At 48.3% G+C, this 27,825-nt stretch overlaps 1 protein-coding gene across 2 annotated transcripts; it reads right to left on the bottom strand.

The window, feature by feature from the left end:
• Nucleotides 1-27,825, bottom strand: Galnt15 (polypeptide N-acetylgalactosaminyltransferase 15). 2 transcript variants are annotated; one of them, XM_048355916.1, is made up of 10 exons: nucleotides 26,757-27,825; nucleotides 14,544-14,710; nucleotides 12,035-12,239; nucleotides 9,593-9,760; nucleotides 8,566-8,683; nucleotides 7,340-7,534; nucleotides 3,052-3,183; nucleotides 2,605-2,709; nucleotides 710-853; nucleotides 1-422 (listed from the first exon to the last, which is right to left on the bottom strand). In XM_048355916.1, exons 1-10 carry the CDS (start codon nucleotides 27,290-27,292, stop codon nucleotides 276-278), a joined length of 1,917 nt encoding a protein of 638 aa, XP_048211873.1. In that variant the 5' UTR covers nucleotides 27,293-27,825; the 3' UTR covers nucleotides 1-275. The 2 variants fall into 2 exon arrangements, with proteins under 2 accessions (XP_048211873.1, XP_048211874.1); XM_048355917.1 differs by having other exon boundaries at nucleotides 710-850.

The raw sequence follows: 27,825 nt of genomic DNA, 5'->3' as shown, positions 1-27,825 counted from the left end.
TGGCCTTGAACCATGATCCTCTACCTCAGTTTCCTGAGTAGCTAGGATTATAGATATGAGCCACTGGTGCCCGGCTCTGTTTGTTTTATATAGTCAGTAGTCTGTAAGATAGGTACAAGAAGGAGAGACTCTACATTCTTTCAGAAAGCTTTCTTCTGTCCATTACCAGGGGCATAGACACAAAAGAGTCTGATTCGTGACATCTACATGTCTTTCAGCTCCCTTAGAGGCAAAAGAACTACAATGGTCAAACGTCTTCTCCTCTCTGCCCTTGTTCATCGCTCACCCACAGGGCGGGCACGGTCGAACCGCCACATCTGGCTGGCTTTACCCTCGCAAGGACTCAGAAACAAATCCATGCGGCCCTGCTCAACCAGAGCGTCCATGCACTTCCCGGAAACAATGTGGACAAGCATCCCATCCTGCAAATAGAAACGACAAAGAAAACCAGTTCCCCACAAAGTCAGCTGAGAAGGATTTTTTTTTAACATTTGGACTGATTATTAAGCAACTAGTAAAATTTTAACCAGCCTGATACTGGTTGCCCAACCTCCCCATGGGGTTGCTTTCCCTCTCTCTGAGGTTGACATCCAGTAACTAAGTCCAACTCTGGTAACACCTGACCTTTTGGAAAAACCTGGAATGCAGTGCTGCCCATAAATCCCGTCTGACCTGCAGCTCCACTGAACATCTGGAGACAAGTCCTCACCTTCTGGAAGTCCCAGAGCTGTGGATGGATGGATGGCCCTTCCTGGGTGCAGTCTTGCAGAATGACCTGCTCTTGCCTGACATCGAAGCACAGATGTGTTGGGCTGCCAAAGTGGATTTCCTTCCGGCCGATGTGTTCCAGCTTCTGGGCAGAGGGAACAGTGAGTCAGAGATTGTTCTGCAGGTCAGCAAGACTGCACCTCATAGTCAAGTCCATAAACGTTCTGTGACACCAGCCCTGGTCCCTGGAGTCCTCACATTCCAGCTGCCTCACATTATTCTGGCATGTTCCTCCAATGTCCTAAGACTACCATAGATGAGTGTAGAAAGAAGTCTATGTGTGCTGTGAGTGAAGTGGTAGGGGAGCAGATAGGATGCTCTCTGAGGCCTAAGCAGATCTCTTTCTGGAGAGATCTTTCCTGCCCTTGACATGAACTCTCCCACTGTTTGTGGCATCTGCTACTGACTCTCGCTCATGGCCGTTGTATTTGCCCACAGCACTGGCATGGCACATACTCTGGCGGAGGCCCTTTGGTGGAGAAGTCTGTGCACAGGAATTGAAGGCACATCCTGAGAAACCTATTTTTTGTTTTTTTCCTACCAGACACAGCCCAAACCAATTTTTATATGAATTTTGTGGCTCTAAGAGAGGACTGGCCGGATTTGAGCAATTCAACTAGTACACATGCTCTTGGTTTAATAAACTTGTTTTAACACATTGCTGTCACCATCTTAAAATCCTTAATACTTGTTTTATTAGAGATGCCACACTTTTGTTTTGCATGATACTCTGCAAATGAAATAGCCTGCCTTGCTTGAGGATGCCAAACCACATAGGCAATAGATATCCTATCTATGTATATTAGGGAAGGACATTCACTATTGCTGGATCCAAGAGTCCTCACTAATTTCTAAATCAATCAATCTATCTATCTATCTATCTATCTATCTATCTATCTATCTATACACACATATGTGTATATATGTATATGTATATGTATATATGCACACATAGAAAAGAGCAAATATTCTGTTTGCATGATTCCCAATTGCAGATGAATAAGAAAAGGCTCAGAGAGGTTAAACAAGCCTGCTGAGCAGCTGAGATCACACAGCCAGCAATGGATTAGTTCACCCTACTGCAGAGCTTCTTCATAAGCTTGCCTTATTTATGTATCTATCTATCTATCTATTATATTTTCAGCACTGGTATCAGGCATGACTGCTTCACAGTAGATTCTAGATGGTTTTAGAGCCAGGAGAGGTCAGTTAGATCCCAAGCCTCCCTTTCCTATGTGTTCTTGGTTGGCCCTCTTACAGGGCCAGGTCCCAAGCCTCTTGGGGAACACTCTATTCTCCCCCCAGGCCCTCTTCTTATCTTCAGATCATTAAAAAAAATACCACTAGGAATTGTGGTTTGGTGTTTGTTTCTATTAGATGCCTTTGGAAAATGACATCCATGGGACTAACATGAAACAAAAACAATACCAAAAAACCCACCCTAAGATTCTAGGCAGCTTTCCTAAAGACCAAGGGGCCCATCTTAATACTGCATTGAGATTCTTCTGACTTGGTTGCCATCTTTTCTTCTGACACTATGACCTTGCTTCAACCTGCCAGCACCAGCACCTGCAATCCCCAGGGCTGTGATTCCATGGCTCTAGTTTCTCATCTGACTGAGGAGGGTTGGATAAACAGCCTCTCCATTTCCCCCTATCTAAGCTGCTTCATTCTTTGACTCAGCTGCACAAATAAACTGGGGTTGAAGTGGGAAGAGCTATGACAAATTGTCACAGTCAGGGAAAGGGGCCATCAGGAGATATGGGACTACAGAAAAGGAAGTGAAGCATGCCCTTCTGCGAGCTATCTTCTGTCCTGAGAAGGCTGACCACCTACCTGCTGTTGTCTCCTGTCACTGCAAGGTGCCAGTACCACCGGACAGCCCAGGGGATCTCCTTCTGCCTGACAGTCTGCACAGAATCCATGTTCCTTGTTGCGGAGCTGCAAGTGGACACCCACAGACAAGTCAACCCCAACTTCTATGGAAGACCCTCAGCCAGGCTCCATTCCTCAACTTCACTAGTAAGGAATGGGGTCAAGTGGAAATCACTGATCCTGAGGGACATATGCTGGAAGGAGGCAGGCCAGGAGCTCTGGGGTGAAATAAATGGCAACCTAGCCACTTTCCTCAGGCATGGAGGCAGTGGTTGGACTAAGGACCTCTGAGCCCTTGCTCAGCTTATCGCTGGTTGACCAAGATAATGGAAGAGCATTCAAGCAGTAGTTCATGTCCTGGGAAACTACCCTCTCCCTCCCTCCCTCCCCATCTCCCCTGGGCCTTGCCTTTCCAGTGAACTTTGGTCTGGGCTCTGCTGGGTACAACTCAGGGTAGATGTTGGCCAGAAACCAGTGGAAAGTCCGACAACCCAGGCTCCTTTGCAGCTTCACACGCTCCCTGAAGTCGAGAGTCGCAGCCTGGGGAAGAAGACACCAGTACCCACATGAGGAAAGTTAGTGTTATGCCAGAGTTCACATAGGAGGGGAGGGGATATGGTGGTTGGAAGGTTAAAGGGCTGGGACAGACAGGGGTCCAAGATCCCACCTCCCAGAACTGTGGTCAGTGGTGGAAGTCTCGTGTTGGGAGAAGAGATTTTGGAAGGGATGGCGTAGAGTGGATCTCCCCTAGAGCGAGGAAACAGCAAGACTGGAAATGACAGCACTCCCTCTGGTCACCTACCAAATCTTCATGCTATGAAGACCACGGAATAAGACCTTGGTGTTCAGGCTTTGAGACTTATTGGTGGGCATTGGTGAACTAGAGGGCTGTGCGCCCAGATAGGAACTAGCCCAGAAGCAGCTGACAGGAGTCAGTTGGGAAACTGTGGAGTTAGGGACCAGGTGAGGCTGCCAAGTCCCTCTAGTAATGAGTCATTCACTCAGGTGATACAATCCTCCCTTCTTGTGGTTCTCCTTCATTACATAATTGCATCTGGATGGACAGGCAGACACATTTTTAATGTTGGTATAAATTAAAGTTTGAGGCTTTGGGGATAAGATACCAAGAACCCCACCATTCCCAGTGAAATTAACTTTCCTATCTTGGGAATTTCTTGCCTACTCAGCATCTTTACCCACCATTAAATCAAAGAGATCTATTGTTTTTTTTCCTCTAAGGAAATTGGCATAAAATTTTGATGGTTTATTTACATCATTAATCTTTATTTGAGATCTCCCCAACCTCTCCCCAGGGTAGACTTTGTTGCCGAAGCAGAGACATTTTTCACAGGCATTCTATCACTAAGATAGTGAAGAGACAAACTGACATAGCTATTCAACTTTTGTGAGACTTCAAACCTCTTTGAGCTTCCCCTTCTGTACAACACCACCTAAGAAAGGAAGAAACAGAATGTCGAGTCTCCTAGTGGTGAGATCTTTCTTTATCTCAAAATCCATGTGAGAGGCTTAGAGGGACTAGAGATCTTCAAAGCAAAAGCTGTTTACATTAAAAATAAGTGCATGCTATTAAATACTTTCAGGGACATCACTGAAATCAAACTGAGTGATAAGACATTTCTAAAACATGAATTAATGGGACTGTGTATATACTTGTGTATATGAAATAGATAACTGATAGATAATAGATAAATGGTAAAGGATGGATAGACAGATGGATAGATGATGAAGGATGGGTAAAAGATAGAAGATGGAGAATGGATGGATAGATAGATACTAGATAGATAGATGAAGTTTGGATGAATAGGTAGGTAGAGAAATAGGAATCCTCTGCTCAGTATCTTCTCACTGACCAGTGATGTTGCCATCTCTTTGCAAAAGTCATTAGATGTACAGAGGGATATGTGTGTCCTTCATTGGATTTCCTCAGAGACAAGAATAGATAAAAAGAAGAGAAGAATGATTGTCTATGGACTTTATGGCAGTGAGCTTAGTATCTAGTTGGTGTTTGGAATTCTCCAAAGCACTCATATATATGTATATTTTTTCTTTGTTTTGGTGCTGGTTTGAAGCTTGAACTGAGGGCCTGGGCACTGTCCCTGAGCTTCTTTTTGCTCAAGGCTTGGACCCTAGTATTTGAGCAACAGCTCTACTTTTGGCTTTTGGGATAGTTTTACTAGCTATAAGAGTCTCACAGACTATCCTGTCTGGGCTGGCTTTGAACCACAATCATCAGATCTTGGCATCCTGAGTAGCTAGGATTATAGGCATGAGCCACCTGTGCCTGGCTTCATATTTCTTTCTATTGTACTGTCACAGCTATTGTTGGTGCTAAATGACTTTCCTAGGCTCACTGGCTTCTTAAAGGCCAGAGTCAGACCTTGGCTTCAGTTGAATAATCTCTGTATGATCCATTTATTCTGTCAATGAAGATTTATGCTTGTAGGCTAGAGATCCCAACAGTGAGAATGAACACCACCACACCACCCCAGCAATTCAGAGATCCAGAGGAGATACTTTACAGGACTCCAGCTGGTCCCAGAGGGGTGCTGTACATATGTGAGGATTAGTGTAACTAGACATGAGGGATCTGGGAGGCAGAAGACAAACTACTATGTCCATTAGACTTCCCCCTCTACTCTTGCCTCTTTCCCTGCTTTCCTTTAGCATTTACCTCCTTTTCTCTTCTATGAGGCCTTAGCTTTCTATTTTATAAAATGAAGGGCTTGGCTGAATGAACACACTAAGGACTTCAAAATTCCCCAATCACCAACTAGATAAACAGTTTTTGTTTCAAAAGTAGAACAGCCAGGCTGCAGAGGAAATTATCATTATGCCAAGTCCCAATTTCTGCAATTGCCTAGGCCCAAGTGCCAGTCCTAAGGCTAGAAGTTGAGGCTTGAATCATAACTCCTTGAGCTTTGTGCTTAAGGCTAGTGCTCTACAACTTCAGCCACTACTCCATGTTCAGCTTTTTTCTGGCTAATTGAAGATAAGTCTCATGACTCTCCTGCCAGACTATGTTTGAACCACAATCCTCAGATGTCAGCATTCAGAGAAGCTTTTTTTAAAATAGGTGTGAACCACCAGTGTCTGGCACAAAACAGGCACTTCTAATTGAACCAAAAATTGTGTTGAGAAAACTGAAGGTTGGTAAGTAATTTGTATGCCATTGCATTACGCTGGAGATAGCCAACAAACCATGCTCGGTGGTTCTGTCTGGTGAAAGGTCAGGCCTGTGCATCCAAAACTTTGCCATTTCCTTAAGAATACGTTGTAGCCAGGCACTAGAAAATACCAAGCTGGCCTCCCAAGCAATGAAGAGAGATACTCTCACCAAACTAAAGCAGGAGACTAAAAGCCTGAACAGCTCTACAGAATGTCTATAGAACTCCATGTAGAAAACCATGGCCCACTCAATAAAGTCTAAACTCTTCCTTTTCTTATTTTCTCATTTGTACCAGTACTGGACTTGAATGCAGGGCGTGATCATTATCCCTTAGCTTTTGTACTCAAGGTTGGTGCTTTACCACTTGAGCCACATCTCTGGCTTTTTGCTGGCTAATTGGAGATAAGACCCTCATGGACTTCCCTGCCCAGGTTGACTTTGAATCTGGATTTTCAGATCTCAATTTCCTGAATAGCTAGGGTTACAGGCATGAGCCTTCAGTACCTGGCGAGTCTAAACTATTCCACTCTTAGGGGCCAGAATATTCACTAAGCACTTCCTCTGGAAGTCAGAACTGAATCCACTCAGCCACAGTTCAACCACAACCTCTCCTGAGGAGCCACTCAGGTCCTCTCTAAGATATATCACTCATTTCTGTGTACATGGTCCCTCCCTGGGGAGCTCCTGCTCCCACCAGGAACCTCCAGCATTGGGCATGCAGAGCCCACCAACCTTCTCTCTCCCCCAATGATGACCATCAACATGCATACAGGGCTCGCCCGGTGTCACCTACCCTTCTTAGTGCTTTTGGATTTATGAACTTATTAAATCATCCAAAGACTTCAGGAAGGTGTCATGAGAGAGGAGGCAGGAATGCTGAGCGCATAAGGAACATTCAGGATCACACCACTGAACACCCTGCCCTGAAGCCCAGTCTTTCCTAGCATGCATGGGCTTAACCAGGGCATGTACAATGCCATCCAAGGGTGGATGCCTCCTTCACTTCCCACAGCCAGAGAGGGAGGAGGCTGAAGAAGAAAGGCGAAAGCTGAGAGGAGTGGAGGCCTTGTGACACTGTCTCTTGCCCTTGGAACTATGGACACAGATGTGGGAAGAACTTTGTGCCCCTCTGGGTAACAATACTGGCAATTCCTATGGACCAGAGGGAGCTCAGCCTGTCTAGACACCAGGATGAAAAAGACATTTTGTGTGGTTTGAGGCCAGCTTTAGCAAAAAGTTGGTGAGATCCTCATCTCAAACTATCTTGAAGTTCAAGGCACCCCGATTCCTCAGCCGCGGAGGCTGTTCTGCCATAGGGAAAGAAGCGGATCAAGGATGGGCAGGAGGAAAGATGCAAGTGGAGGCATGGAGTTGCTCAACTCGGCCTGCTCTCAGGGGGCATGGGTGTGTTTCAGGCTCCAGAAGCTTCCATGTCCCCTCCTCCAGGCTCAGCACCCAGGTGGTGGCCCTGGGCTGGCACTGAACTGCCTCTCCGGGCCCTCTCCTCACCTTGCTCAGCCTGAAGGCCTCTGAGCTGTGTCGGTAGAAGGTTTCTTTGAATGAGCCAAGCCAGATCTCAGCAATGCGGACCTTGTTCATTAGGATGGCCTTCTTGTCCAGGGAGGTGCGGGAATCCTGACTGGGGTACAGATGTCCCACCCGGGAGCAGGGCACGACCTCCACCGAGCCGCCACACAGCCAGGCCTGCCATGAAGGGAGAAGGTAAGAGACTCTCCCCTGCCCTTCCAGGAATGGAGTGCTTAGGGGAGGGCAAAGACACACAGGAAGTCGTCGGCACAAGGCTGAGAGGTCTGGAGGGCTTGGGGTGCAGCTCTTGGATGTGGAGGGGAGGATGGAGCCAGGCGGGGGCCTGGGGACTGCACCCACTCTCTCCAGCCCCACTGGCCCGGGGACTTCTAAGAGCTTGTGAGGGCTCCTTTACAGGCGCCAGAGCTTTGAGTGATAGGGACGAAAGCAAACCTTCCTCTGGTCTTCACTTCTGCCAGAAGGTTCTTCTGCACCCTTCCAGCCCCAAGTATGTGAAGTTCATTTGACAGTTCCATCCTGGAGGTAACCATGGACTGGAAACACCAAGATGGGTTCCCAAACCTGGGGTCCCGGGTCTCCCCAGGGCTCTGGGGGCTGTTTTTAATTTTTGTGAGAAACAGAGACTTCTGTTGGCAAGGTTGCAAACTCCAAGTTTGAGGTGATTCATGACTTGGACATGAGCTCTGCACCTCGGAGGATGCTTATCTTGGTGTCATGTTAAAAGTATCAGGCTAAAGTCAGTGTGAAGCACGGGATCCTAAGGTTTGAGAAGCTGAGCCATGCCCAGCAGGTTCCAAATTCTTAGGATAAAACCTTACACATTATTTGGACCAAGCTACTCAATGCACAAACTGATTGGGTGTCTGTGGGTCCTGTGGGTGGTGTATAAAGACCCCTGAGATGCCAAGGGGACCATGAGCAGAGAATTTCAGGTTCACAATAGGGTGTGAATGATTGCTTGTTCCAAGTTTTGAAGGTCAAGTTCATGTGGGAGGCTGAGTAAAATCAAGGTGGGGCACAAGACCGATGGGAATGGGGGAGGAATGGGAGGTTTAACAGACCTAGTCACAATGAACTTCTTCACCAGCCTCATCTTCAATTCCTGGCATTTTCAATGGCTGCTGCCAATCTATAACCATTACCACTGCCATTACCATGCCTATGTCCGACTTTGGCATAGGACTTACCTTAAGGGAGAGTTCGAGGTTTTCTCCCCCCTGCAGTGCCATGAGTGGGTCATATGCTCCAGTGTTTTGGAAGTAATGTCTGTCGATGGCCACCACTTCTCCAACTACCACAGGGCTCCTGAGCAGAGAAGACGGGCAGTGATAGACTGCAGCTCAGAACCCGGAGCTCCACAGGCAAAAGCTGGCTGAGGGCTCCCCAAGGGAGAAAGCAGGCTCTGGAAATCAATGTTTTTAGTGGCAAGCCTGAATGAAAGCAACAATGTCAAAGATCCACGTATTTTATAAAGAGGACTAAAGTTGTTCTCTCAGGTCTGCTCCCACATTGAAGCCCCAGGGACTGCACCCCAGGCTTCCAGATCTGCTGCCTAGAGTCACTCTGGTCCCAAAGACATTTGGGACCAGTGTCTTGGCTAAAGTAAGATGCTTACGGGAGCCCGGTGCTGGTGGCTCACACCTGTAATCCTAGCTGCTCAGGAGGCTGAGATCCGAGGATTGCAGTTTAAAAGCCAGTTCCATTTGCTCTGGGAGAATTACACATGAGTTATAAACACACAACCTAGAAACCTGGAGGAAGGGAATTCAGGTGACAATAATATCTTCTGGGTTTCCCCCAGCAAGAGATGTAGCAAGCCTTCTAACAGCGCTCTCTTCACTCAGAAACAAATTTGGATGCAGCCAAACTACGGATGTGTCACAAGATGTAAATAAAAGTTCAGGTTTTTTTTTAATTGCCAAGGAAGCAGTGTTGTATTAACAAGCCATTAAAGATATTGTTATGCCGAATACTAAGAAACCAAGATGGTAATATTTCTTGGCACACTTCCCAGATCTGTAGATATGTAAGCTTTCTGAGTTTAGTTTTCTCATTTCCAAATGAGAACAAAATAACCTTTAATGGGTATTAAAGAATAAGTCATATGAGAGAGCTGGGTGGATGTCTCTGCCTCTCCCATGCTCGCTCCAGAGCACCCCTAAAAAGATACTGGGCACAACTGGGCTGACTTCACTTCTGAGTCACAGGCCTCACCTGACAGGGCTGATGGGAGATGGTTGAGCCTTCTTCTCAGGCTCTGACAAGGGTTCCCAGTGCAAATCCAGCTTCCAGTCCAATACCCCACGCTGCAGCTCCTGGGCAGGGTGATATTGGAATGTCTTCCCGTCGATCACGTCTACAATTGGGGATACCACACGGCTCCTGGGGGACCAGAGTGAAGTGGGGGCGGGGAACAGACTGTTCACCCTCTGGGAATGGAAACAAGATCTAGACAAACACAGCCAGAGAGCTAGCCACGGCCACGGTGCCTGTCAGAACCCCAAAGGGGGCTTTCCCAAATGAGATGTGGTGTCATGATAAGATATATACAGATTTAGAAGACTCCCATGAAAAAAAAAGATGTAAATAAAGTTTTGATCATTTAAAAGTTAGTGGAATGACATCTGGGATATATCGAGTTTAATAATATCTATTGCTAACATTCATTTCATCTGTTTTTTTTTATTTTGTAATATGAGTACTGAATTAAAAATACTTATGGGTCACATGTTATATTTTTATTTAATAGCATTCTAGAAAATACACTTTTCCATGAGGAATTGGGGCCTATTTCATTAAAAGCACATCCCTACACTCCCCTTTTTGCTGGTCCTGGGGCTTGCACTGGGTGCTGGGTGCCGTCTCTGAGCTTTTTTGCTCAAGGCTAGTACTCTACTACTTGAGCTGCTGCTCCAGTTCTAGCTTTTCTTCTTTTTTCCTTCCTTCCTTCTCTCGTTCCTTCCTTCTTACTTTCACTCATTTTTTTGTGGTGGATAATTGGAGATAAGAGTTTCATGCATTTTTTTTTGCCCTGCTTTAATCCATGATCCTCCTATCTCAGTCTCCTGTGTAGCTAGGATTACAGGTATAAACCACCAGTGCCTGGCATACCTAACCTTCTCCCCATTAAAAAAAATTATTTTGCAGGGCTTGTCATGGTGTCTCATGTCTGTAATCCCAGCTCCTTGGCAGATAGAAACCAGGACGGTTGTGGTTTGAGGCTAGCTGGAGCAAAAAGAGTGAGACCCCATCTCAACCAACAAATGGGGCATGGTGGTGTGTGCCTGTCATCCCAGCTATGAGGAAAACACAAATAGAAGTTTCCAAGTTCAGGCTGAACCAAACAAAACTGTAAGACATTACCTGAAAAATAACCAAACAAATGGCCGGGGACATGGCTTAAATGGTAGAGTGGCTGCTTAGAAAATGCAAGGCCCAAGTCACAGTAATGCCACCAGCACAACAATGTTCATCGCAGCACAATTTGTCATAGCGAGAATCTGGAACCAACCCAGATGCCCCTCAGTAGAGGAATGGATCAGGAAAATGTGGTACATACACACAATGGAATTTTATGCCTCTATCAGAAAGAATGACATTGTCCCATTTGTAAGGAAATGGAAGGACTTGGAAAAAGTTATACTAAGTGAAGTGAGCCAGACCCAAAGAAACATGGACTCTATGGTCTCCCTTATTGGGAATAATTAGTACAGGTTTAGGCAAGTCATAGCAGAGCATCACAAGGCCCAATAGCTATACCCTTGTGAACACATAAGATGATGCTAAGTGAAATGAACTCCATGTTATGGAAACAATTGTTATATCACAGTTGTAACTACTTTCAACGTCCCATGTGTATATGTAGCTTCTATTATTGATGATGTTCTTGTATCACCTTCCTGTGGTTGTACCTACACTATCTCTGTAATCTTATCTGAGTATATTGGAAACCGTGTATACTGGTATTGGATACAGGAAATTGAAAGGGAATACCAAATTTGAGAGACACAGGGTAAAAAAAGAGAAACAACTACAAAAGCAATACTTGCAAAACTGTTTGGTGTAAGTGAACTGAACACCTCCGGGGTGGGGGGGTGGAGGGAAAGGGGGAGGAGGGAGGGGGGTATGAGGGACAAGGTAACAAACAGTACAAGAAATGTATCCAATGCCTAATGTATGAAACTGTAACCTCTCTGTACATCAGTTTGATAATAAAAATTTGAAAAAAAAAAAAAAAAAAGAAAATGCAAGGCCCTGTGTTCAAGTCCCAGTACTGCTGGGAGGATGGGGGTGGGTGGGAGGGGATATCTTCTGAAATGTGGCTCCAGTTCAGAGCCAGTCTGGGAAGATGAATCCATATGACTCACCTCTTGCAGGAAAAAGCTGGGAAGTGAAGGTGCAGCTCAAGTGGTAGCACAAAGCTCTGAGTTCAAGCCTTAGTATGAGTGTACACACATGTATATACACACATACGTGCACACACACATACACACAGCAGGGTCACATGGAGGCCAATCTCCAGACTTGGATGACCTCTAGCCCCACCTCCAATTCTAACTTTCTTCAAGGCTCCACCACCTGGGAATCCTCAAAGGAGCTGAGTTCTCCATCAAGGTGGAGACCCAGCACTTGGTCAGGGATGGCGGAGTGAGTTACCTGTCACCTGCTATTCTGCTGAGAAGGGGCTCCAGCCAGCCGGCGTGGCATCGACAGTGGGAATTCATGAATACTAGCACGTCCCCTGTGGCCCGAGTGGCCCCCAGCATCCGGGCCCCGATGGCACCCAGCCTCTTGTTGCTCCTGATCAGCTTCACACCTTCCAGTTTGGCGACATAGTCACTGAGAGCAGACTTGAGTTCTTCTAGAATGACAGGGGCCAATGGGGTCACAGACATCATTGCCAAGGGGACTGAGGTGTGTTGGAGATTCTCACTGCCCTTCAACCAGCCCTGGGGCAGTATGGGAGGGAGCCCCTTGCACCTTCTGGCCTCAACCGAAAGAGAAGCAAGCCCGGCTTGGCCTCTTGGATTGGCCACATGTCTAATGGCGGGGCCCGGCCCATGGAGGGGCTGTAGTCCCCGCTCACAGAGGAAGGTTCATGACATCACCTGATGGGCAGCCCAGCTCATCTAATCAGTTAATCACCCCAACTCCCTCCCCTTCCGCCTTTGTCAGCGTAATAAATTCTTCTGCCCGCCCCCTGGGCGGGCGAGACCCATTCAACCATCAAGGTGTCTCCCTGATGTCTCTTCCCGCCTCCGCTCCTGACACGTGAGGGGACGGGCGCGCTTTGGCAACCTTTCCTCAACTTAGTGTAATCCATGAGAGTACACTTTTGCCTTCTGCTGGCGGAAGACAAGGCCGAGTGCTCTTTCATAGTTAGAATTCAGGCATTTTCCCCAGGAGAAAAGGGGAAAAAGGGGAAAAGGGATCCTTGAGGTCCCAACAGAGGTGCACCTTGCTAAGTTCACTGCCAGCAACTCTCTGTGGAGCACTAGAGGCCTGCACAGTGCCTTTGGAAGGCTGGTTCTATACGGAAGGGAGATAAAGACCCTAAGGAGAAGAATGAGAGGTGCTTCTTAGGTTTTGTGTTTAAGTTAAAAGTTTGACTCAGGTGTGTGTGTGTGTGTGTGTGTGTGTGTGTGTGTGTTCATATACAACCCACATGTAAACCGATAGGATATTGGTCATTCGCTGACAGGGATCACAGGCATGATCTCAGGAGAACGCTGCCCCAGATGATAGTATGAAGAATCTCTGGGCATTTTTCCTAGCCATTCCAGCCCAGTCTGGCCACGTTTCTGCCATGGCCAGGTTGGAAAGACTTCCAACAAGAAGACAACTGACAAAATACCTGGTCCCTCTGTCACATGCCTGCTTTCTCCTTTAGTCAGAGAACTCCATGCTTGACTTTCCTCCATGCAGCTTCATCTTCTCATGAAGCCAGAGAGGACTTTGTCAGTCATTTAGTTAAATCAGAAATAGAGGACTTGAGTCAGGGTGGCCCCTAATGGTGGTCCCCAGCACCTCCTTGTAGGGGATGGCTATGCCTTTAAGACCTGGGACGGCTGGCTGCTAGCCAACTCCCACCTCCTTCTGGGTTCTACCAGAAGAGATAGCAAACCAGCCTCACCTTCCGCCTTGGCCACGTGTGATATTGTAATGGTGCCAGGCCGAGCCAAGAGGCCCGGCCTCTGCGGGAAGTTCCGTGACATCACCGTGATGGACAGTTCATTAGCCAATTGTTAATACCCAGTTAGTCCCTCCTCTTCCTGCCGCCATTACTGTTATATAAACCCCTCCCTTGAATAAAACCCTTTGGAAGCCGGTAGATCATTGGACAGCTCCCCCGGATTCTCCATGTCCAGTGTCTGCTCTTAAATGTAAGGGGGGCTGAGGACACGGGGGGGGGGTCTCAGCAGCCCTATCCCAGCCCAGCTTAGTCCGACCAGGACACGCTCTGCCCTCCCGCCAGCGGGAGCAGCACGCAGAGCCGAGTGTCCCCCACAATTTTAGAGGCTTGGCATCTCCCCAGGGGAGACGTGGAAATTAAGCCTCCTGTCAGTGTGTTAGAAATAGAAATTCTGGAGCCCCTCTGGGGCTCCCCCAACCCATCCCATGGTGTTGAAAAAACCCCACCACATTCATTCCTCATTCAGCTAAGGTTTGATTGCTACAGACTTGGAAGGCAGGCAGGGCGATTCTGCCTCCATCTTCTTTGTAGGCTGTTTTCTGAACTGAGTTTCTTGTCATAGGAAGCATTCTAGTAGATTCTGCAAGCTGGATTCTGGATACCCTCCCCCCACCCCCCACACACTCTACTCTTGGTCTGACTCAGCCTCAGTTTCCTCTTTGGGACAGAGATAGTGTGAATAGTGATAGATGTAAAGGGCTTTGCCAAGGGTCTAGCAGGTAGTGCCCCCTAATGGCTTCCCTTTGTGATTGCAGCATCATGCGGGAGAGCCCATGGAATCAGACTGGGGTCTTCTTTTCTGTCTTCCTTCTCCCACTAGTCTCCCTTGATGTCTTCATTCATGCTTGACTTACATCTGCGTCCTCAGGTGGAACACCACAACTGGGGAACCTTGCTTAACATGGATTCTACCTGCATCTTTTTCATGGGACCCCCCCTTCCCCTGTGGGGCCCAGGGCTAACCCCAGCTACCTTGCTCACTGCAGTCGTCCACCAGGATGATCTCCGTCAGTAAGTCCTCAGGTGCTGTGTCCAGGACGCTGTGCACAGTTCTCAGCAGGGTGGCCCGGGGCTCATTGTGGAACCACAGGATCACGCTGGCTGTGGGCAGGCTGTCCTCGGGGTGCTGCTGCAGACACCTGGAAGGAAGAGGGCCAGGAAGCTGAAGAAAGCACTTGACCTCTGCTCTAAGTCCCTGTAGGCCTGGTGGGGCCTCTGGTTATCTGCCCTTCCCAACCCCATTAGTGCTGCCTGGCTTCACTGAAAACTGCTATACAGAATGAGACAAGAGTGCCTCCTATGAGCTCCGCTCTGATCCCAAAGCCCCTTTGCTCTGTCAGTCCACACCCCTTCATTGCAGTCAGGGGGAATTGGGACAATGCCCAACAGGTGACTGCTGGCAGCTGGACAATGGAAGTGAAGAACAGTATTACCAAGGCCCTAGGGCTGTTTTAAGCTAAAGTGGGTTGAGTATTCTGTGAACATAGCTTGCCATCCACTCAAGGGCTGCACACCAGTTTCTTTCTAATTGTATTCCTGCATTCTATCACAGCACCTAGCACACAAGAAATGTCAGTTCATTTATTGGTAGCAGTGTGTGTGTGTGTGTGTGTGTGTGTGTGTGTGTGTGTGTGTGTGTGTATGTGTGTGTTTTGTGCCAGTACTGAGAACCTCATGCTCTCCTTTTGCTTTATCTGTCCAAGGCTGGCATTCTTCCCCTTGAGCCACAGTTCCACATCTGCCTCTGATTCTTGGGGGGGCGGGGTGGGGAGGAAATATAAGAAGCCCTAGGCTGCAACTTCAGCTTACTTCTGGTAGGCTGTTTCCTAAGACAGGAAAGGAGACTAGGGATGCAGAGACTGAATTTGGGAGTCCTCTGGGGGCAGAGGTCTGTCATTTGTTTTCAGGGTACAGAACTACTATGCGTGTCCACGGGGCTGGTCCACAGAACATGAGACTTGGATATAACACATGCACGTGGATTAATGGAGCTTATACCCCATCCTGCAGGTAGCAATCACTACTCAACAGTGAGGCTTTCATGGTGTGGGGTGTAACATCAAAGCCAGGACCAGAATGCTAGGTCAGACAGTCAAGAGAGCATGCAGATAGGCCATGTCCTTTCTGCATATGTCATGGCCTCTGTGAAGGCCGGGAGAGCAGAATGGGCTCCATATGTGCCAGGAACTGAAGGGAATGAAGGACATCAGCAAACAGGTTCAGCCAGCTTGCCCCCTCTCCCACCAGTGGAGGGAGGGTCTTGGGTCTTGGGTTATGACCCAGGCCAACCCTCTACAAGCCTCCACCCAGGGGAGGGCCTTGGTTTTTGCCACATCTCAGGCCAAGCCCACCACCTAGGAGAGGGTCTGGCCTATTTCAAACAAACCAATCAGGAGCCCAGGCCAGTTGGCCATCCTGTGGCCACCTCCCTGGAAAAGGTCTGGCCTATTTCAGACATACCAATCATAATCTGGCAGAGTGACTGAAGGAAGGGGGAGGGGGAGAATAGAGACAACATCAAAGCAAGGGCTCAGAACCATGAAGGAACAACCGGCTTCCAGTCTCACTGCTTACTCTCCTGAGTGGCTTTACTTTCTCTTCATTAAATCAACTCTTTAAAACTATCCTTGCTGTTCCTGATATTTTTATCTATATTGTTGGAGAACAAGGACTCACCATACTTGTGTCTCATAGATAAGAAAGGCATTCTAAAATACATTTTTATCCAGGTGCCTGTAGCTCATGCCTATAATTCTAGCTACTCTAGAGGCTGCGATCTGAGGAGCGAGGCTCAAAGCCAGCCCAGACAGGAAAGTCTATGAGATTCTTATCTCCAGAGAACCACCATAAAGCTTTAAGTAGAGCTGTGACTCAAGTGGTAGAAACTAGTCTTGAGGGCGGGAAAAAGGAAAAGTTCAGGGACAGCAATCAGGCCCTGTGTTCAAGCCCCAGGACTAGCACAAAATAATAAATTAATACATATATATACATATATATTCATTCCCCTAATCTTGTCTTAAGGAATGTGAATAGCAATTTTCTATCATTTCCTCAAATCCTTTAGAGAAATGAGCAACAGGTAGGCACACCAAGTAAGAGGCGTTGTACAAGCGATTACAACTTGGAGCACCTGGCTCTGATTCTCCTTATTGAGTGGGTTTATCACTCATCCTGGGGCCCCGTCATAGCAGAGCCCAGAAAATCAGTGAAGCAGCACAGAGCAAAGTCTTTGGGATTTTTTTTCCAGTCCTGGGGCTTGGACTCAGGGCCTGAGCATTGTCCTTGGCTTATTTTTGCTCAAGGCGGGCACTTCCACTTGAGCCCCAATCCCAGCCTGTCTTTGGGGTTTTGTAAGCAAAGGTAACTAGGTGCTCAAGCAGAGGATCACAAAGGAAATGCATGGTGTTGCCACTGATTAATGGGGCTGCTTTTGCTATACTTCAGTTAGATAGCTGGTGAAGACTTTACTCTCTGTTTATATGACATCAAAGGTCCAAAAGCTCACCCTTGGCCTCTGCCCTTGGGCAGTGTAGAGGGGAGAGGAAAGACCAAGGGCTGTGGGATTGAGCTAACCCAGGCTTGAATCCTGGCTCTGCTACTTATGTTCTTAACTGGCCAACTGGCTAACACCTTCCCTCACCCAGGGTTGTAACCAGTATCAGAAGAGGTCTTGTGTTGGCCCACACATGTGCGCACCCTCCCTGCTCTCTTGTCCTCTCACTTTCTGCCCCAGGATCCCCTAGGAATTTGGAAAGTGCATTTGGGTGATGATTTCGAAGAGAATGAGTCACGGTGTTCACCACATTGCCCGGTTGTCATATGTGAACCAATGCTCCTGCCAGCCCTCTTGCCTGACCACAGTAGAAAGGTTTCTACTGGCTTCCTCCTCCTCTTCTTCCTCCTCCTCATCTTCCTCCTCCTTCTTCTGCTCCTTCTGCTGCTGCTGCTCTTCCTCCTCCTCCTCTTCATTGGTGAGCAGTACTAAGATTTGAATTCAGGGTCCCATACTCTCTAGGCAGGCATTTTATCACTTCAGCCACATTACTAGCCCATTTTGCTTTAGTTGTCATTATTATTATTTTGGATAGAAGCTCTCATTTTCACCCGGGCTGGCTTCTGATAGTGATCTTCCTACCTATGTCTCCCATGTAACTGGGATTACAGGTGTATCACCATGCCTAGCTTATTTGTGAGATGGGATTCCACTAACTTTTTGCTTAATGGATCTAAAAACTTGTGTGTGAGCCACCCAATCTCCACCTCTCAAATAGCTAGGATTTCAGGCATTAACCAAAGCACTTTGCCTGAGGATATTTAACTTTTAAGTACAGTTTGATAATAATTCTTGCTAGTCTGGGGATACTGAGACTGGAGCACAACTGGAAAAAAAACCCTTCAAGGACTTAGTAAGGATGCTCATTCCTATATGAGACAGAGCATAAAAAGGCCAGCGTCTTCAGTGGAGGCTGATTCTGCCAGCCGGTCATCCTCTATTAGGTGACACGAGGCACAAGAGGTGTTACAGTCTCCTTCTCTTTGTGATGGTCCTCCAATGTCCCACAATTCCCTTCCAAGGGGCTCCAGGACATCCCTGGCTTGCTCTGATCCTGGCCCTCTAACCCTGGACAAGGGGTGGACATTGACTGGGAGTTGCAAGTGTGAACACTGTCCAGAGGCCTATGGAGTGTCCTGGAGCCAGAGCCAGATTCCCCTTCAGAGTGGCCAGATGAAACTTCCAGATCCTGCCTTTGAAGAGTTTGCCCACCTTGTGGATGGCAAGTGCCCACCCATACCCCTTCCCTCAGATGGGGATGGGGGAGATGATAAAAGACAAGACAAGTTACAGTCAGGTGCTGGTGGCTCACACCTATAATTCTAGCTGCTCAAAAGGCTGAGACCTGAGTAGCAAAGCACCAGCCTTAAATGAAAAAGCCAAAGGAGAACATAAGGCCCTGAGTTCAAGTCCCAGTGCCAGAATAAAGAAGAAGAAGAAGAAGAAGAAGAAGAAGAAGAAGAAGAAGAAGAAGAAGAAGAAGAAGAAGAAGAAGAAGAAGAAGAAGAAGAAGAAGAGGAAGAGGAAGAGGAAGAAGAAGAAGAAGAAGAAGAAGAAGAAGAAGAAGAAGAAGAAGAAGAAGAAGAAGAAGAAGAAGAAGAAAAGGAAGAGGAAGAAGAAGAAAGAGAGGAGAGAGAGAGAGCGCAGGCTGGCCACTTCTAATCTGGCCACTTCTAATATGATGGCCAAGGTCAGCTTGGTGGGTCCAGGAAGCTCAGAGCCAGCTAGTGCGGTGCCTCATATCCTACGGTTACCTTTCTCCTTGTTCCCACCACAGCCCCATGGGCGCAGGGGCTCTCCAGCCTCAGAGGCTGAGAGTGATGTTTGTGGGTTGCTTTCAGGACATGGCCACTCAGGTCCAGTAGGACCACTTGAAACTACCATGCTGGCTTTTTATTACCAAAGGGGGTGGAGTGGAATGAATGAGGAGGTGCTGAGCTGAACCTCACCTTCTCCCACTGCCACCCAAGCCTCTCAGACACATTAATGCCCCATCTACCAGTCTGCTCTGTCCCCTCCCTCTCTCAGGCCCAGCTGTCAAAGGGGCCTGGAGCCATCTTGGTGACTCACTGCCTGGTGAGATGGACCCTGAGCATGCAATACCACTTCCTGCTTGACCACACAAGTGTAGCCCAAATACCCACCCTGTCCTGCCCTGCCCCTGCCACTCCATGTGCCCTGCCATGGCCAGGTGGTCCCAGGGCAGGGGGAGGAAAACAAACAGAAGAGACCCTTTCACTGCTCCCCCACTAGCTGTGGGGGCTGCTGCAGCCCTGGCTTGGGGCCTGTTCTTCATCTAGAACCACATTCAGGTGCAAACAACTCTCCGTGTCCCGGCCTCACCTCAGGCCCCTCTCTCTCCCCCCTTCCCCAGGATCAGAGCAGAAAAGCTCCGTCTTCCCTCTATCTTTCCTCCTGTTGGACTCACTCCAGGCTCATTGCTGAAGAATACAGTAAGTCAGCTTCTCTTTGGACTTTAATTCTGGAGAAAATATCACATGTGTTATCTCATTTTCTCTACCACCCTATATAAAAATATTTCTAGGGCTGGTAATGTGGCCTAGTGGTAGAGTGCTTGCCTAGCATGCATGAAGCCTTGGGTTCGATTCCTCAGTCCCACCTACACAGAAAATCCAGAAGTGGCGCTGTGGCTCAAGTGGTAAAGTGCTAGCCTTAAGCAAAAAGAAGCCAGGGACAGTACTCAGGCCCTGAGTTCAAGCCCCAGGACTGGTAAAAAAAAAAAAAAGAAATGTTTCTATCAGGCCTTAGAATATGGCCTAGTGGTAGAGTGCTTGCCTCACACACATGAAGCCCTGGGTTCGATTCCTCAGCACCACAGATATAGAAAAAGCCAGAAGTGACACTGTGGCTCAAGTGGTAAAGTGCTAGCCTTGAGCAAAAAGAAGCCAGGGACAGTGCTCAGGCCCTGAGTTCAAGCCCCAAGACTGGCAAAAAATGTTACTGTTACCCCATTTTATAGTCGAGGATACTGAGGCTCAGAAAGATTGAGCAGCTTGCTCAAGGTCACACAGGGAGAGGTGGTGTCTAGATTTGACCCCATGTCTACAGTCTGTGAGCAGATGAGTTAGTCACATTCATGGCTGATGTCATGGGAGCTGAGCTGACAGACTCAAGGACAAGCTCCTAGGGATACAGGGAGACTGTGAGCCTCTGCCTTTTTTCTGTATCTCCCAGCTATTCTCTGTTGTCTCTCTTCCTACCATAACCACCTCTTTTGCAGGATTCAGATAATCGTCTTGTGTGGAAAGCAAACTGCCCTTCCCACAAGCAATCTCCTTACTACCTTAAAGCAAACAGCCCCAAACAGGGGACTATCTTATTCCTGTAATAAAATAACTTCTCCTGAACTCCTTCAAGAAAAAGACTGAGCTAATGGTCACCCAGGCTGCAGTTGTGAGCTGAGTATAACTCTGCCCGCCTTCCTCACTCCCTACTCCCAAGGCTCCCTAGGTAACCTGGAGGCCATGTCAGAACCTCTGAGAATGGCTGAGGATGTCCTGGAGTGCTGTCTTCCCCTGGCTGCCATGTAATAAAACTCTTTTCTCTGCCTTTACCATGTCTCTGTACTTGGCATGTGGGGGTGAGTGCCTGGATGGAACTTAGAACTCCTGGACTTGGAGCCTGGGGTCTAAAAACCTGGTTCCTTTACCTTTCCCTCCCTCCAATTGAGGTATGATTCGGACCTATGAAGCCTTCAGTGTGTGTGTTGAAGTGCCAGACTTTGAAGTCAGGCCCCACTTTACCACGCGAACCCCACTTTACCATGTGAACCTGAGATAAGCAGGCCCTGTGAGCAAACCCAGGACAAGCTTATTAGGGCCCAGTTGGTCAAGAGCTCTAACCACTGAGAACGCTTAACTCTAACTGCCCCCAGAATGCCTCGAGCCCTGAGCCAATCAGATTTGTACCTGTGTCCTAATCTTGCTTGCTTGAACACCTGATTGTTGTAACTTTGTTTTTTGCCTTTATAAGCCCTGTGTAATCGCAGCTCGAGGCTCCCTCCTAACCTCCGCTGTGTCGGTGGGAAGGACGAGGCCCGAGTTGCAGCTCGCTTGAATAAAGCCTTGCCTTGCTTTTGCATTTTGGAACATCTGAGTCTCGGTGGCCTTCTTGGTGGTCGTCTCGCTACTTGGCACAACAGTGTGTGTGTGTGTGTGTGTGTGTGTGTGTGTGTGTGTGTGTGTGTGTGTTTCTCAAGCAGTGAGGAATTACATGCCTACAAACTTTGGAGAACCTGTGGGGTAGCCCTTTACTGCTCAAAAGCAATGCGAGTCCACAGGGAGCTTCTTCTCTCTTGGGCTGCTCTGTGACCTTCTGCATGGCTCTGCACCTTCACAAGCTGTCTCCGTGGTGGCATACACATCTGTGTCTGAGGCTCCTTGTGCTCGCCAGTCTGGCTGGCACACAGAGAGCATTGTGACTTAGAGCATCATCCTCAGGTCTCTGCAGGGCAACAGCCGCTGGCAGATTGTAGCCTGTACTAGCCAAGTGGGAAGCTATGGGGTGGGATGAGGCAAGAGATGGGCAGCAAGAAGGCAGGAATCTGATTTCTTTGATGCCAGTACTGGGGCTTGAATTCAGGGCCTGGGTGCTGTCCCTTAGCTTTACTTGGTTCAAGGCTGGTGCTGTACCACTTAAGCCATCACCTCACTTCCAGCTTTTTGGTGGTTAATTGGAAATGTCTCACGGACTTTCCTGCCAGGTTAACTTTGAATTGAGATCCTCAGATCTCAGCCTCCTGAGTAGCTAGGATTATAGATGTGAGCCACCAGCACCAGGCTAAGGATTCTGTTTTAACCAGCCAACTGGGAGCTCTGATGCCACTCTGAAATACAGGCTCCTGGATGTGGAGATCCAAAGCAGTAGCCCACGGGAGCCCCTTAGATCCTGGGGAAGCACTGCTTTATATGCCTGGATGGTCAAGGAGAGCTGAGAGTGGACATGGCCAAGCCTTGAGGCTGTTAGTGTTGGAGTGGGGGTGGTTTGTGCAAAGACTGGAGGATAGGAAAGACTTTCTTCTCCCCACCCTCTCCTTCCTTGACAGCTTTGCAGGGCTGAGTTAATCCTATGTGTTGGTTCCTGGCTTTGCCAGGACCATGAGCTATTCTCTGGTTCATAGCACCATCATCCCATACCTTTGAGCAGTCCTGTGAGGAACAGACTGATGGAGTGTCTGGATTTCTCAACCAGGAAGGAACTAGCCTCTGTCTCATTTCTTATTCTCAGCAGAGGATTGTCCTCAGCAGAGGATTGTCAAGATCTTGCTTCCCTGTTGAGCAGATGCTGAGTCTTGGGTTCTTAGCTCCCACTATTTCATGGGGCCACACCCAGCTCCTCTGTGCCTGGGATGTGACACCAGGTGGCTTCCACCCCGAGTACCCCTGAGGATGCCTGATGAGCAACTCCTGTTGTCTCCCTATGGACCAGTGTAAGTGTCCTGATTAAGAAGGGAGAATCAGGCTGGGTGTGGTGTCTCATGTATTTCTAGCTCCACAGGAGGTATAGACAGGAGGATCTGGGTCTGAAGTCATCCTGGGGCAAAGACCCAGAGACCCTGATATGAAGGGGTGGGGGTCACAGGAACTTTTGTATATCCAGGGCCTAGAACCTGACCTACAGATGAAAAGCCTGGGACCTGGGCCTGTGGCTCAGGTGGCCAAATGCCTGTCTGGCAAACATGAGACTATGAGTTCAAATGCCAGTACCACAAAATGAAACCACAACAAAACTATAAGACCCTACTTGAAAGTTATTAAAGCACAAAGGGCTGGGGATATGAACTAAACGCCATTCCAACCCTTCCGAAAAAGGAAAGCCTGAAATGTACCCAACCAATGTGACTTGCCCATTGTCTGGTCTAGGAAGTGGCAGATGTAGAAAATCTAACATGATGGTTAAGAGCATGACTTTAAACCGGCATGATGGCTCAGGCCTATAATCCTAGCTATTTGGGAGGCAGAGATTAGGGGATTGTGGTTCAAGACCAGACTGAGTAAAAAATGTTTGTAAGAAAGACTCCATCACAACCAATGGGTAGAAAGGCACAGTGGCACACACCTGCTTTCTCAGCTACAGGGAAAGCATAAGTAGGAAAATGTCCTACTTATAGCCCAGGCCTATCATGAAAATAAGCAACTTTAAAGGTGGCTAGGGGTATAACACAGGTGATAGAGCACCTGCCTGGAGAGCAGGAGGCCCTGAATGCAAACCCTACAGTGACTTTGGTGTTGGACACACGGACACATGACCCGCACAAGTCCATCCACTTTTCTGGAACTTTGCTTCACATCCATAAAAATGAAACCCATTTACAAGTTTGTTATGCAAATTTTTTTTTTTTTTTTTTTTTTTTTGGCCAGTCCTGGGCCTTGGACTCAGGGCCTGAGCACTGTCCCTGGCTTCTTCCCGCTCAAGGCTAGCACTCTGCCACTTGAGCCACAGCGCCGCTTCTGGCTGTTTTCTGTATATGTGGTGCTGGGGAATCGAACCTAGGGCCTCGTGTATCCGAGGCAGGCACTCTTGCCACTAGGCTATATCCCCAGCCCTTGTTATGCAAATTGAACAAATGGAAATACTAGTGCTCAGACAAGACCTAGAGTCTGAACAAGAGGAGCAAACAAAGGCCAGGGCTACTGGGGAAGGGGAGCTGGTGGAAGATTTGTGGCTAGGGCTTTCTGAGCTAGAGGTTAAGGGTGGATTTGCAGGAAGCCTGGGGCAGGAAGACATATGCGGTACATGGCCTCAGAAGTCTTGTATTTTCAGCCCTGCCAGGAAAACTGCAATGCAAGCCCACATATAGTAGGTCCTTAATACGTGGCTGTTTCTTTCATGTCTTGTATTCCAACCTAGTTCAAAGGAGGAGGAGAACACTGTCATCTTAGATGGAGGATGGAGTTATGCCAGACTTCCCGGTAACTCTTGCATATGCCGTGTCTAGAGCCTGACCTACAGATGAATGAATGTCTGGGGCCCAAGGCCACAGGCTGCATTCACCAGTGGGGTCCAGCAGAGGGCGCTTCCCACCTCTGCACAGAGCTGACAGACGTCTGGCAAGCTGGAGTGGATAGTCCAAAGGCATGGCTTTGCCTGGGGTTAAGGGTTTCCTGGGTGCCAGAGGTTTTGGGTGCTAAAATGAGTGAAGTCCCAGGCAAACTGAGACAAGCTGGTTAGGCTGCTGGAAGAAGCAGCCAAAGAACAGTGCATATACATATGCATGTACACACACATTTTTATATTAAACACACCTGGCACAAAATATACCTGCTTGCACCACACACTTACATATGTGTACATCACACATGACATGTGCTACATGCTTGAACACATGCATACTCCCACTTACATGAGCCACCACACACATGTAACACTCCACAACAAATACATGTACTTGCTTACATGTACCACACACATGCATGGCATCATACATGTGCCATGCCACACTAGATGCACAACATATACAATATACATGAATATTACACTCATGTTGTACCTTCATACCTGGGCACAACAAACATGCTACAAAATTCACTCACTTTGTGCCACACACACATGAGCTATCATGAAGTTTATATTTTCATATTCACAAATTTACCACACACAGTACATGTACAATACACAACCAATACACACAGGCACAATACATACCCAAGCACATTAGATCCAACCAACATTATCACAACATACATGGCATATTTGAGTCACATATACACAGACAAACACATCATGACACATATGCACCCATATGCACAATGTATGTACATAACACTCCAAGGTACACCATATACCACATATGTGTATACCCTGCACACAGACACATCCATAACGTGAATACACACACACCATTCCCACCCCCCACAGCTCATACCTGCACACATCATACCACACCCACTTGTTACATACAGAGGCACCACAATGTACCACACATGTACCCAACACTTGTTCAATTCATGCAAGTATGATACACAGTGCAGTGCTCAATATACAATTGTATATCACCCGATGCATGGCACAATATATAATACAAACAACACACAGGCACAAAATGAAGACTCACATAGTCACAGACATACACACACACACACACACACACACACCCTTTGGAATCCAAAGACTAGTTTCTGGTCATTCTTATTCATAAAATTATGACAATCATTCTTGCTGTGGAGCAGGGAAAAGCCATATCAAAGGAATCTGAAAGTGTTCTTGCATCCATGAGCATTGCTTTCCTGTGAGCCAGGCACTGGCCACGCAGTCCACATGCAGTCCTGACCTGAGGGCTCAGCAAGGAGGAGGAACAACTCGAGCAAGTCAATGCATCAAGGGCCTTTTAGCTTCTGTTGTAGTAAGTACCTGGAGCCCAGAGAAAGCACAGAGCTAGAATGGGGTGGAAGCTTCCTGTGAAGAGCTTTGTAAGGTAAGGCTTTGAAGTTGGTGGAGAGGTAAGGACTCCAAGCTGGCATGGTGGCTGAGAGGGCCCAAATCAGTTATCTTAGGGGTTCTTACACATCCCTTGCCTTGAGGAATTAAAAAATATATATACTTGCTTTCCAGGAAACATCTGGGCTTTGAGGAACCAGCACTTCCTATGATAGTCTGAGATCATCCAAACTAACCAGTCCATCTGCTTCTGGAAGTAAGCAGCCCCGGGCTCTGTCCCATGGCCAGCCATGGTAAGGGAGGGTGGGGGTGAGGAGGGAGAGCCCACCATCCCCTCCTGGGTAGCGATCTGCATTTGTATACACTTCCCAGCTAAGCTCCTGTGGTTGGGGTCATCTTGGTCATCTTGCCCAATATTTCAGCTGTCAGGCACCGAAACCAGTCTAGCAGACTAAGGAGAGTGGTCAAGAGCCATGATTCAGGGCTGGGAATATGGCCTAGTGGTAGAGTGCTTGCCTCACACACATGAAGCCCTGGGTTTGATTCCTCAGCACCACATGTATAGAAAAAGCCACAAGGGGTGCTGTGGCTCAAGAGGTAGAGTGCCAGCCTTGAGCAAAAAAGAAGCCAGGGACAATGCTCAGGCCCTGAGTTCAAGCCCCAGGACTGGCAAAAAAAAAAAAAAAGAGCCATGATTCAGGAGCTTAGATGCCTGAATCTAAATCCCTGCTTTGGCATTGGCTAGCTATGTGTGACTGGGGCGAGCCCTTTGGCCTCTTAGTGCTTTATCTTTCATTCTTACAAAATGAGAATTAAGCTCATAGTTACACCCATCCTACAGAGTTGCAAGGACTTCACAGGGCTTTCTGAGTTGAACATGGAAAGCTCTTAGATTAAAACCAGGCACATGGCAAGAGCTGCCTGAATGTGTACTGCAATCGCTGTGTTGATCCAGAATCAAAAGCCAAACACTGAGAAGGAAGCAGAACATCAACCGGGGCTTGGAGTGAGTGTGAGAAGGTGTCCTGAGAAAGCCCTGCTGAGCCCCTGGCCTGCTACAGACACACAGCTGTCCTGCCTGGCCCTCCAGGCCAGGGCCAGAGTCCTGGACAGGGAAGAGAGAAGGGAAGAGATGGAGCATGGTTTGCACCTCCACTGTGCTACGGCCTGATTGGAGTGGGCAGGGGTGGGAGATAAGCAGAGGGGAAGAAGCGGGGGAGGGGGGGCTTACTTACAGTGGATGCCTGGCCTCAGGCAGGGCCTTCCGCGGGGGGCGGTGGGCACTGTGGGCCTGGCTGAGGTCCTGGGGGTCCAGGCTGTGTGACTCTTCTGCTACCTCCCCATCCTCCTCCTCCTCGGTACCCCAGTCTCTCTCTGAGGCTTCCTCCTCCTGCCTCCTGTTTGCCTGTCTGATGAACCTATAGCTGCCCCCTCTCCTGCTCTGGCTCTGCTCCCTCCTGGCTCGGGGTGAAGCCACAGCCATCAGCAGCTGGTCTTCCCGCAGGGAGATGAAGGGCGGCACAGCGTCTATGAAGCTGTAGTCCTCACCCTCATCCTCGGCCTCCAGGGCCCATTCTTGGGAGTCTGCAAAGTCCATGCGGTAGCCAGCATCAGCGCTGCGCTTGCTGGTGGGGACCGTGGCAGCCTGGGGCACGGTGGGCGGGGGTGGGTGCAGCACGATCACAATCATCAGGATGCATCCGAGCATCACCAGGAGCAGCCGGAATGGAAGTGTGCACAGCCAATGCTGCTGCCGCTTCCTCAGAAGCATGCTGCTACAGTTGCCAGATGCAACAGGTTGTGGTCAAGTTGACTTTCTCACTGCCCTCTGGGCTCCTTGCTCAGCTCACCTGCAGTTTGTCTTGCTCGTCGTCGCTTACCCAGCTCTTTTTCGTCCTTCTCACATTTGCCAACCACGTGTGTTAAGACCTGCTTCCACTCATGATCAGAAAGCCACAGGCCCTGGGTCTCATCCTGGGCCCTCTCTAAGTGGATTTTGTTAATTGCCTTCTTCAAGCCCATTCCCAAGGACTTCAGACTGAATTGTTTGCTCCCTGTCTCCCTGGTTTTCTCCTTGAGAAAAAAAGTAAGGAATCCATTCCTCTCAGGTGTTTAGTCCCACGTGTTTCTCTCTCTTGGCATGAGTGGCCAGTGGCGTGATGCGGTGTCAGGGGGCAGCTGGGGGGTCTCAGTCAGGCAGCGCTGACAGCTGTCCTTCTTGGATGGCTTCAAGTCCGGTCAGATCAACAGATGTGAAGTCGCACGCAGAGCCCGATTTCCTTTCACACATAGCTCGGCTCAGCC

This window comes from Perognathus longimembris, chromosome 10 (assembly GCF_023159225.1).
Source record: "Perognathus longimembris pacificus isolate PPM17 chromosome 10, ASM2315922v1, whole genome shotgun sequence".
NCBI lineage: Eukaryota > Metazoa > Chordata > Mammalia > Rodentia > Heteromyidae > Perognathus > Perognathus longimembris.
This window is presented reverse-complemented; position numbering and strand designations above follow the sequence as displayed.

Bases quoted from the DNA above. Each gene is read 5' to 3' on its own strand.
- Galnt15 (XM_048355916.1), bottom strand. From the start codon at position 27,292: ATGCTTCTGAGGAAGCGGCAGCAGCATTGGCTGTGCACACTTCCATTC. The intron at 8,684-9,592 runs GTGAGGCCTGTG...TTCTCTGCTCAG, and splicing joins TCTCCCATCAGCCCTGTCAG to GAGCCCTGTGGTAGTTGGAG. The intron at 423-709 runs GTGAGGACTTGT...TTCTATTTGCAG, and splicing joins AGCTCTGGGACTTCCAGAAG to GATGGGATGCTTGTCCACAT.